The sequence below is a fragment of the Myotis brandtii genome, unplaced genomic scaffold (assembly GCF_000412655.1).
Source record: "Myotis brandtii unplaced genomic scaffold, ASM41265v1 scaffold7, whole genome shotgun sequence".
Lineage (NCBI taxonomy): Eukaryota > Metazoa > Chordata > Mammalia > Chiroptera > Vespertilionidae > Myotis > Myotis brandtii.
The window spans coordinates 245,739-257,606 of record NW_005370740.1 but is presented as its reverse complement, the minus strand read 5'-3'; the positions used below and the strand labels follow the sequence as shown (position 1 = coordinate 257,606).

Below are 11,868 nucleotides of genomic sequence, written 5' to 3'. Positions count from 1 at the left end.
ATCTGGCAAATGGCTCTGTGCAGGGCTTGGGCGGGGCGGGATCAACAGGGCAGGGCGGGCGGAGGGAGCCGTTATGGTGCCCTCAGTCCTGTTCCCAGAGGCTCTGCTTCTCAGAACCCCCGGAACCGCTGCAAACCTCGGAGGGAAAGCTGCCTTCCAACTGATGCCAGACACTCCCGCTTCTCCCGTTTGGGTCCGAGTCCCCAGCGATTCGCCCGTATCTGGAGCTCAGAGTCTGAGACTCCCCCCTGACCGAAAACGACAACCGCGCTCTCAGCCACCAGCCCGCTTTGCGCGCGCACCTCCGCACCTGAGTTTTTTCCACACTGCGCCTCCTCTGAGCCTCGGTGTGCTGTTATTTTTCCTTCTAGTTGAAGAGTCTCTCCTCAGCCAGCCTTCCTGTGGTTCTGGGTGATGTCCGTTCCGTCTTTTAGTTGTATTTTTGAAGTGGTTGTTTGCGGCAGCAGTCTCCGGTGTTTACCTATGCCGCCATCTTGCTACCAATATTTCTTAATATATTATTCCTTCTATATTGATTAGCTGACACTCTTCTGTGTGTGTGTGTGAGTGTGCGAGAGAGAGAGAGAGAGAGAGAGAGAGAGAGAGAGAGAGAGAGGAGAGAGAGATTTTTGTCAGTGACAACTAGCATATTTATTAGTATAAGACTAAAGGGTCTATCAAAAGAGACCAAAAACATTAATATCACTATGTTTGTGGTTTTTAGGACCCTAAGATCTTTTTACTCTTTCCCTTATGACCTTTCACCTTCTTTAAATATCCCTGCATCTTGTCAAAAAGGCCCAGGGAGTTTCAGAAGGGAGGACTGACCAGAGACCAAGCAGCTGCACAGACAAGCCTGGAGGATGATTGGAGTGTGGTGATGGGGAGGGAGCATGGCTCCTTAAGCTGAAGGTCAGGACCACAGAGGATATGGTCACCTAGAATGAAGAATGAGGCTTCTTTTAGGCTTTTTCAACATCCCTTCAGCTTTAGATAGCTCCTTAGGAAGCCACGCTACATGCTGGATGTGAAAATATAGTTTGGTCGATAATGTGCTGGTTGTGGGTAGTTCCTGGGTTGTGGTACACTGCTGTTCTTAGGTCAGAATTGAGTCCTAATGTGAAGACAAAAAATAGACTTATCAATAAAAGTGAGTGGAATGGGGGCCTGAAGTCTCTATCTTTCTATTTGTATCTCTTCCAGGTGGAAAATAAAGCTATAGGGTAGAATAATGAAATTGATGTTGGTAAAGATGACAATAATAACCATGGCTAACTTATTATTTTCAGACAAGGGGAGGTTAAGTAACTCAGCCAAGGTCACACAACATAGCAAATAATTAATACAACAAGATTCAAACCCAGGAGTGTGGGCAACTTTGTGACTGAAGCCTTACCCTGGACACCAGGGTCATGGAAAAGCAGCCAGGTTGTAGTCCCAGCTTGGCTGTGTTATCTATTGGCTGCTGTGAATACCTGTACTCTAGCCTCACCAAAGGCAAGGGCACAGAGACATGTGTAGAGTTGGTGTTTAGTTGGAAAATTTAATTAGGGAGCAATGAGTCCTGATAATCTCTGACCCTTTGAGATGTTACTCAGAGTAGATGCTCTGCTCCCATCTCTAGAGAAATTCCAAGTTTCCAGGAGTCCTATACTCTGACCTGTACTCAATGTGTTTCCATGCCCAACCACGTGCTCTGGAGGCTCTGTGTCTGGCTTGGGTTACCCAGAGATGGAAAATACCAGGTAGGGTCATGGATAAGAATAGAAACTCACAGATCAAGCACATGATTTCCTGCTGGCCTCTGGTGGGGGTCATAAGCACAGAGTCATCTTGTTCTGGTCACTGCTTCCTCACAGGTGGGTGGGTTGTGGTAGGGGAAATGAAGCCCTCCTCCCAGAAAAAACCCATGGTTGGTTTCTATTCATACACATTCACATACACACTCATTCTCACCCCCCTCACCCCCAAAAAACCCTCCTAAGCTGTTGGTGCTAGGACAATCGGGTAATTGTGGCTTCACATCTGAGTAACACAGAGGTAAGAGGTAAGAGCACTCTAAAGATCAGCTTCATTTAACACTTGGCCAGACATAGGCAAGGAAATAGGTTGTGGTGGCTACAGAGAAATTTTTTAACTTCTCAGAGTTCAGGAAGAGTCTAATTTATATACTCCCAATTATCCCTTGCTGATGTACCAACCCTTTATTTAGAAATAAAATAAAATACAATGAATTAAGATACCCAACAAATTTTAACATGAAATTAATATAAAAATTATGAATGAGATATTTTGCCTTCTTTTTAATAATAAGTTTTGAAACCCAGTGTATGTTTGACATTTATAACATGTCAGTTTGGATGAGCTACATTTCAGGTTCTCAACAGTCACAGTGACTGGAGCCACTGCAGTGGACAGCGCAGGCCTAGAGTCTTTGATGCCAGAGTTTCTGTTCAGACTCTTTAAGGACCAACCCTTTCTTATTCCTATGTTTGTGATCAGAATACTAATTGTACCCATGATACATCCAAAGTATACTCCTTCCATGAATGTTTATCCACTCTATGATATTTTGAGACTCTGCGTGTGTGCATGCATGTGTGTGCCTGCTGTCTAGGAAAGTCAGGGTCTGGGCACAGATATGAATGTTACCACTGTGTATGGTAGTGAATTTAGGGGTAATTTTTGCTGTTATCACTGGTTCCATCTTTGACCTCCTTCATCAGCACAGAAGTCTCATGGTTGAGTATTAGTCCCTTGTTTCTTTGGTGCATCTGTCCCCTTTTTCCTTTTCTTGCTATAAAGAATTAACCTTGGAAAGCAACCTTTAGATCAAACCACAAAATGGTGGTTCATCAGAGCTAATTCTTAGTACCCTGCAATGGTCCTCAGACACCTGAGACCTCAGACCCTGGTTCTGGGAATGGCATGGCTCGGGGGATAGACATCCTGTGAGGTGAATGCCAGGAGAGACAAGTCCTCAGATGTGGGAGATACAGGACAGAGACATGGCTAGGTCCTAGGGCTCTCTGACCGTGATTCTGCACTCTCCCCACAGAGGGAATGCATATCAGTCCATGTGGGTCAAGCAGGAGTTCAGATTGGCAATGCCTGCTGGGAGCTCTTCTGCCTGGAACACGGCATTCAGGCAGATGGCACCTTTGGTGCCCAGGCCAGCAAGATCAATGATGACGACTCATTCACCACCTTTTTTAGTGAGACTGGCAATGGAAAGCATGTGCCCCGGGCTGTCATGGTAGACCTGGAGCCTACTGTCGTAGGTGAGTATGGACTAGGACCCTCCCATAGAAAGCAACATGAGACTGTGAGGCTTTGTCCATGAGTCTAACAAAGCAGAATCTTTAACTGGAAGGTGGGGATGTCTCAGCTAGAGCCCTTCTGCTCCCCATGATGTCTGTCAGCTCCTTGAATTGTCCATAATTGGGGAACTCACAATAGGAACCAGGACTCTTTGCTCTCCCATCACAGCTCTAACTGCAAATAAAATGTTCTCTGCTTAAACCAGTGGAGACAGATTAAATTGTCAAAATTGTTTACACTAAGGCTAAAAAATACAAATGATTTTAGGTATTATAGGAAGGCCCCAAATAGCCAATTTCTCAAGGTTTCCGATTCTATAATAATTTCAACCTATTCTCACGGGTTTGATATAAGCTTGCAGTGTCTGGCACACAAAATGGAATAATAGGCATTTTTCTCATAACCAGAAGTGGCTATAGAAGCTTGACCTTCATTTGAATCTTAGAAAACAGAAATTCAGGTCTCTCCTTGAGTTCACCCCCTCAAGCACCACTTCCCTGGTTCTGGATTTCCTCAGCTCCAAGCTGGGTCAACAATCAAGGGATGGATAAGTTTCATAGGGATGTCTGGGCAAATGTCTATAACGCCTGACCACTAATTTCTAGGCACAGCTGACTCCAGGTACTTCTGCCTTTGAGAACTTTGTACAAATACAAAAAATGCAGATTACCCTCACAGGCCACCATGCAAATGGATGCTTTCTCTAGGGGAGTAGGAGACCCCCTGAAGAGAAGAAGGGGTGTAGTTTGGACCTGATGCCTCTAATTGGCTATGTGCCCATTTCATGTGGACCCTTAGAGGTGAGCAGAGTGCTCTTGACAGCCTTTCCAGGGCTCCTGCTCCTCTAGAACCTTTCATTCTAAAGTAACTCTAATGCCTGATATATATTATTATCACCTTGAGGTGAAGGTGATGGGGGACTATTCCCGGGAGAGACTAGGAACTGGGCAGATCACCCTGAATCTTTCTCTGTGTCTCTAGAACATTTTAATGCAAGTGAAATCAGGTTAAGTTTTGAGGTAACTTTGCAGCATGAAAGAAAAAATAAGAGGGAAGCCTTGAGGGATCAAGGTAGATGGAAGGAGTGGCAATCAACCTTTGTGTTCAGTGAGCTTTGTAAAGTTAAGGCTTTTTAAAGTTGCAGCCAGGAGAGCAGCAGGCTTCTCATCACCTGCTGGAGTCACTGGCTTCTGGTTCTTTTAGTGCCTATGTCACTTTAGACTTAGCCTTTTTCACATTTGTTACAAGGTTGTCTGGATTCACCTTTGTAGAGTTTTACAGTGGGGAAGTGATGACCCAGAAGGGTATTATATGATATTCTAATGGAAAAGGAGATAGTAAGACCTGATGGTCCTCCTCTCTTGGTAGATGAGGTTCGGGCAGGAACCTACCGCCAGCTCTTCCATCCAGAGCAGCTGATCACAGGAAAGGAGGATGCAGCTAACAACTATGCCCGGGGCCACTACACAGTGGGCAAGGAGAGCATCGACCTGGTGCTGGACCGCATAAGGAAGTTGGTAAGTGTTAATAAGGGCAGGCTAAGGTGAATAGGTTTAGAGACTCATATCTCTCTGAGAAGAATGGGTAGAGGCATATGGCCCTAGGCTAAAGGATAGAGATTTCATAGATTCACAGGGTGTAATCCAGTGGTTCTGAACTTTTGGGGATCAGACAGTTTTGAGACTAATGACCACTATAACCCCTTTTCTAAACTGAAAGGCTGCTTTGATTTCACCCATGTAAAAATGTTGAGGGATGTAGTGGGGCAGACAGAAGGATTGCCTGCCTTTGTCCACATTAGGGTATTCTTAGAAACTTGTCTTCATGTTTTCTTCTCATGTTTTACTCTCCCAAGACAGATGCCTGCTCTGGCTTGCAGGGCTTCCTGATCTTCCATAGTTTTGGTGGGGGCACTGGCTCTGGCTTCACTTCTCTACTGATGGAACGCCTCTCCCTGGATTATGGCAAGAAGTCCAAGCTAGAGTTTGCTATCTATCCAGCCCCCCAGGTCTCCACTGCAGTGGTCGAGCCCTATAACTCCATCTTAACCACTCACACCACACTGGAACATTCAGATTGTGCTTTCATGGTAGATAATGAAGCCATCTATGACATCTGCCGCAGGAACCTAGACATTGAGCGCCCCACCTATACCAACCTCAACCGCCTTATCAGCCAGATTGTATCCTCCATCACTGCCTCTCTCCGCTTTGACGGGGCCCTCAATGTGGACCTCACCGAGTTCCAGACCAACCTGGTGCCCTACCCCCGCATTCACTTCCCACTGGTCACCTATGCACCCATCATCTCTGCTGAGAAAGCCTATCATGAACAACTTTCCGTGGCTGAGATAACCAGCTCCTGCTTTGAGCCCAATAGCCAGATGGTGAAGTGTGACCCAAGACATGGCAAGTACATGGCCTGCTGCATGCTCTACCGTGGGGATGTGGTGCCCAAGGATGTGAATGTTGCTATTGCTGCCATCAAAACCAAGAGGACCATCCAGTTTGTAGACTGGTGTCCCACTGGCTTCAAGGTGAGAGCTGATGACATAGGGAGGAGTTAGACAACTAGAGAAGCAGAGGTAGATTACCAAGGATGGAGGAGAAGGATGTATAAACTCCAGAGTCTTGGACAGATATACAATTCCATGGACACTTCAGGCTTTATTGGAATGATATGGGAAGAGGAGCTTAAGCCAACTATACCATTAATTAAATTCATTCATTCACTCACTCATTTAATTTATACAGGTAAGGGGGGAATTTATTAGAAAGGATTAGTAAAAGAACAGGAGGGGCACTATTGCAATAGGGAGAAGACTTCTACAGCTCCTACCCTAAGATCTGCAAGCATCTCACAGGTCAGGCAGAAAAGGGTATTTCTTTTATAGGGAGGAGTGGACAGGCTAGAAAGAACATGTGTGGGCAAATGATATGAACAGGATGAAGGAGTAGAGGTAGTTGTAATCTGACAGTGTATTAGAAAATGGAGATAACCAAATTATTCATGTTGCCAAAGAGGTAAAATTCCCTCCTCTTAACAAAAGATGTGTCCTCCTAATTTATTGTGAAAAATTAAATATTCTTGGGGGAATGTGGAATATCCAGGGAAGACCCCTGGATAAAGTGCTAGTTAAACACTGAATAGTGATAAAGCCACCGTTTGACTTGCACTACCAGGGCATGCAGCTGGCTCTAAACATGTGAACTGATTGATCACTTTGCCCTGTGTTCCATGGTCTTTAAAGAGATTCCACCAGCAAAATAACTACCACCATTTATATTAATTTGTACTGCCCAGGCCTTTAATAATTCAGAGGTTTACTGAGCACCGGACTGGAGACAGTGATGAACATGTCTCAGTTTTTCCTTGGTGGGACTTACAAAAACAAGGCACCATGTGCCAGCCTCTTGGCTGATCTGTTTTGTCTATGAAGCTCTGACCTAGCTGATCTGCTGAGTAAGGAATTGTAACATTCTTCCTCATTGCCCTACTCATAGCTACATACATAATCTTTTTTTCTAGATTCTGCCTATTTTATGTGTAAGTTCTGGTTATTCTTATGAAAACAGTCACACTCTTCAAAAAATGCAGTTCTTTTTTCCCCCCTCTCTCAAATGGAAATAATAAAACATGCTAATAAGAAGAAGGTAGAAAAAATGAGATGTGAGGGTGGTGGGGAAATTAACAAAAGGGAGACCTCTCCCATTCTCTCCTTTATTTTAAACTGAAGCTTTGGGGTCATGTCCAGAAAGATAAGGTAGCCATCAACTTGATCTGCTTTTCAGAAAAGCACAGGCTGTGGGAAAGTTGTTGTTGAACTTCCTCCTCTTTCATCCTTCTCAAGGGTGTTTGTCTCCACTTAATTTAGGTCAAGGAATACTATTGTTCACAAAAAGAGAGTTAGCTCTAGGCAACAAGTTTTTGCTTGTTAGGGCCAGATCTAGCAAATTATGTAATGTGGCTGAGTTCATATTCATTGCCCTTCCCATTCTTATTTTTGGTATTTACTTCTGTCTTAGCATCACCTTTATCACCAAGATACCACTTTTATCTAAGAGGATTCACCTTTGTGAGTCCATTTAATGGGTTAACCACCTTAGCTGTATAGCCTGCTGCCACTCCCACCTCTGTCTCTCAGGAAGCCATGTATTTATTTTAAAGCTATGAATTGAAGAGATTGGCAATTAATGCATGGTAGTCTGGGTAAGAAGAGGTATTTTTTGGGTGGCACCATGAATCTTAGTCCATAAGTATTATCACAGTTTGTCACTTTAGATTTCTTCCAGCTTTCTACAGTTCCTAGGCTTGGCTTTGGTTTGATATGTATGTGAGGAAAAGAAAGATTTCTAGCATAGTAGCCCCACCATAAGATTGAGCTGGATTTGTTGGTGGACCGTGCCATGCTACCAGAATTAGGCTTGTCCAGGCAAGAGTTTTAAACTAATTTTCTTTGCTTGGAGTCCTTGCTTTTCTTCTAAGAAGCTCCACTTCTTAGAGACACAAGGCTTGATTAACACTAACTCCATTGCCAGGCCTTTTGGATCTTTTTATTTATTGCTCTGGAATATCTCTATGACCTTTTAAACAACCCTTCACCCTTGGCAGAGAAACTTCCCTAAATTTTTTGACAGCATAACTAAGAGGAACTTCAAATGACTATTTGAGAAAGAATAAACTTCATAATAACTTCAAGTTTAGAAATTAATTTGCCTCTAAAAGGGAATGTATTTCCACTTTAGAGATAAACATGTACCAGTATTATACACCTCCCCCTTAATAGTCTCATTCATTACCCTCATTTGTCTACGTGAATCTCCCCACAAACATCTCTATTACCAGCCCTGTTCTCCTTTTTGTCTTCATCAGTCTTTAGATTCTCTAGTCCTTCTTCTTGAATTTGCCTATACCCAATCCCACTCACTTTTACTTTCTTCTCAGCATTTACTTCTCTCTCTATCTCCCTGCTTCCCAACCTCCTGCTCCCCTCTTTTCACCCCTAGACCTATAGTCCCACTCTCATGCCTGTGCCTGAGTCCTGCTCCCATACCATGTGATGAAGTTGCCTCATCTCAAGTCACCCTTTGGCTACCCTGCATCTTCTTTTGTTGTTCCTCCTCTTTCTCTGTTCTCCAGGTGGGCATCAACTACCAGCCACCTACTGTGGTGCCAGGAGGGGACCTGGCCAAAGTCCAGCGGGCTGTCTGCATGTTGAGCAACACCACAGCGATTGCGGAGGCCTGGGCCCGCCTTGACCACAAGTTTGACCTCATGTACGCCAAGCGGGCATTTGTCCATTGGTATGTTGGAGAGGGAATGGAAGAAGGAGAATTTTCTGAAGCCAGGGAGGACCTAGCTGCCCTAGAGAAGGATTATGAAGAAGTGGGGACTGATTCATTTGAAGAAGAAAATGAAGGGGAGGAATTTTAAATATACATGTTCCTCATGGCTGTGCCTCTTTATTTTTGCTGCTCCACTCTAAGCACATGTAACTATTCTAAGAGTCATAGATGACACTCCCAACTCCAGCCTAATCTCTGTCTGACACCAGTACCTGTGGGATGACTGGGCTGAAAATGGATGCTGTGCTGCATCAGATCCTCCCTTGGGTAAAAGCAGCTTTGTGTCATTACAGAAAATGAGAGTCATTGTCTCTGGGTTAAGGTGAAGTCCACTTACACGTGTGGTGAGGTCTGATCAGGATTTTGAATTCTGGATTAGGTTATTGCCAGGGCTGACCAGCAGACCCTGAGTGACAGATGAATGATTACTCTGACACATGTTTCTGTGAAAGAGAGGGCTAAGGGAGTGCCTGGCTAGAGAAACCAAACAGTCCCATTCACCTGTCTCCTTAGGCTTTTATTGTAACAACAGCTTGAACTAAAATTAACTACTAGATACTATCAGCAAGGTAAGTATCCTTGAGAAGTCATGCATCTGTAGTGTCCTTTAAGCAAGGACGTCTAAAGATTAAGCATAAAGATTCCAGTAAACACCTGGGGGCTCGTGTGTACACAGACTTGTTTGGAAAGATCAAGGCAGGGGCTATTGCCTTCAGCCAACTCCCCCAGGAGGTTCCGACTTTTCAGAGTTTCCTCTTTACAGACTTCCTTTTTTAAAAAAAAAATATATTTTATTGATCCTTTACAGAGAGGAAGAGAGAGGGATAGAGAGTTAGAAACATCGATCAGCTGCCTCCTGCACACCTCCCACTGGGGATGTGCCTGCAACCAAGGTACATGCCCTTGACCGGAATCGAACCTGGGACCTTTCAGTCCACAGACCAACACTCCATCCACTGAGCCAAACCGTTCAGGGCTTTACAGACTTTCTAACCAAGTCCTATGCTTCCCCACAGGCTATGTTCACCCTGAAACACAGCCTGTTGGCTAGGGAATGGTAAAACACTAAGGAAAGGAAAGATCTGGGCATTGGGAAGGGAGTGACACTATTTAAGAACTGGTGAATCAGTGAGAAACAAGACAGACACATCTCCTGCCCGCATAATCACACAAAGGAAGGAATGAGAAAATTTCAGATAGTGTTAAGTGATATCAAGTAAACCAACAGTGGTAAGAAGTGCCTGGGGGAATACAGTCAAACCTCAGTTCTTGACTATCTCTCATCTTGAACAATTCGCTTCTCAACCTGACAACCCTTTTATGCTGATGCCTGTATGATCAGTCACAAGTCTATCAGGTGACAAACAAAGGAGATAATGCATGAGTATGAGTCAGTTTACCACTAAACCTCACATTATAAACATCTCAGGAAATTGTGCTGTGAATATTTTAATGGGTTATTTTGCTTTTGTTGCTACTTATTACTTTTAAATATTTATTTTTACTGTACATTTCATTTCCTTTTTTGTTAAATGTTCATTTACAGTTCATGTCCTTTTTTAAAGTGTTTATTTATAGATTAAATAGTGCATTAGACATGTATATAAGAAAGGTTAAAAGAAGGAATCATTTGGGGGTCTGGTATGAATTAATTCAATTTACATGATTTCTAATGGGAAAAATGATTCGGTTTTCAAACAAATTGCTTCTCCAATAGCCTTCTGGAACAAATTAAGTTTGAGAACCAAGGTTCCATTGTACTCTTTTGTATTGGGTTGTCAGAAAAGGCCTCATGGGGACCTGAATGAAGACAAGAGCCATCATGGGGAGTTCTGGAGTCAGAGGATGCTGCCCATAGGGCAAAAACACATATGTGGGAATAAGTACTAGTATACACAGAAGCATTGAAAGGTTTTAAGTAGAATATCGACTATAGTTTATATACATACATACCTTATCTCTAATCCTCCCAACAGTCTCAAATGGATATTCTCATTTTACAAATGAAGTACCTGAGATTTAGAGAGTTTGTTTAAGAAATGGACCACCAACTCTATTCTCTTGTCTACCCTACACTTACTGCCTCATAAAATGATGGATGGGGGGGAAACCAAAAGTGTATATCAGGGGTCCTCAAACTTTTTAAACAGGGGGCCAGTTCACTGTCCCTCAGACCATTGGCGGGCCGGACTATAGTTTTAAAAAAAACTATGAACAAATTCCTATGCACACTTCACATATCTTATTTTGAAGTAAAAAAACAAAACGGGAACAAATACAATATTTGTATTTGCATGTGGCCCGCGGGCCGTAGTTTGAGGACCCCTGATGTATATCATTTACATAGGGGAGGACAAGTTATTGCATCTCTTCTCTGAAGTTGGCAGCTCTAGCAGGATTTTAGAAAATATCAAGACTACTAAACTACTGGTACGATATCCAGGGTTGGGCCCATAGTAGGTCCATATCCATTAAATGGATACCTTATTAATTATTGACTTTTCCTAAATGTTTCTATTCGATATTCTTTGGAAGCCCTGAGAAAAATAGAATGAAATGGTGGATTAAATGGATTTTTGAAAGGGAACCAGTCTGATTCCTGGAATAAAACCATACTTGGTCAAGGTGTAGAATTCTTCTTATACATTGCTGAATTCTATTTGCTAATATTTTGTGAAGAATTTTGCATATACATTCATGAGGGGTGTTGGTCTGCAATTTTATTTGTACTGTGTCTGATTTTGTATCAAGATAATACCGGTCTTATAAAATGAGGTGGGAAGTGGTCTCTCTCCTATTACTCAAAGTGTACAATTAATGTTAATTCTTAAAACATTTGGCAGAATTCTACAGTGAAACAACTGGGCTAGTATATTTCTTTATTAGGAGTTTTACAAATTAACAGTTCAATTTCTTTCTTTCTTTCTTTCTTTCTTTCTTTCTTTCTTTCTTTCTTTCTTTCTTTCTTTCTTTCTTATCTTTCTTTTTTAATCTTTCAAACATCACTGTATTTAGCCAGGGTTCTGCAAATAAACAAAACACAAAAGATAAATATAAAGGTATATATATATACATATATAGATCTAGATATACATATAGAGACATAGATATAAATTTGTGGTGATTTCTTTTTTATTTTTTTTATTTTCCCTTTATTGATTAAGATATTACAAATGTGTCCCTATTCCCCCAATGTCCTCTC

The 11,868-nt window shown here is 42.6% G+C and overlaps 1 protein-coding gene across 3 annotated transcripts in view; it reads left to right on the top strand.

Moving 5' to 3' along the window:
• TUBA8 (tubulin, alpha 8) overlaps positions 1–8,772 on the top strand; it is a 22,898-nt gene extending 14,126 nt beyond the window's left edge. For 2 of the 3 annotated variants that reach the window (XM_005882161.2, XM_014529932.1), the window contains exons 2-5: positions 3,059–3,281; positions 4,690–4,838; positions 5,177–5,857; positions 8,461–8,772. In XM_005882161.2, coding sequence (XP_005882223.1) covers positions 3,059–3,281; positions 4,690–4,838; positions 5,177–5,857; positions 8,461–8,754 — 1,347 coding nt within the window. In that variant the 3' untranslated portion in view covers positions 8,755–8,772. The remainder of the gene's footprint in view (positions 1–3,058; positions 3,282–4,689; positions 4,839–5,176; positions 5,858–8,460) is intronic. The other variant, XM_005882160.2, reaches the window with a different exon arrangement.
• The last annotated feature ends 3,096 nt before the right edge of the window (positions 8,773–11,868 follow it).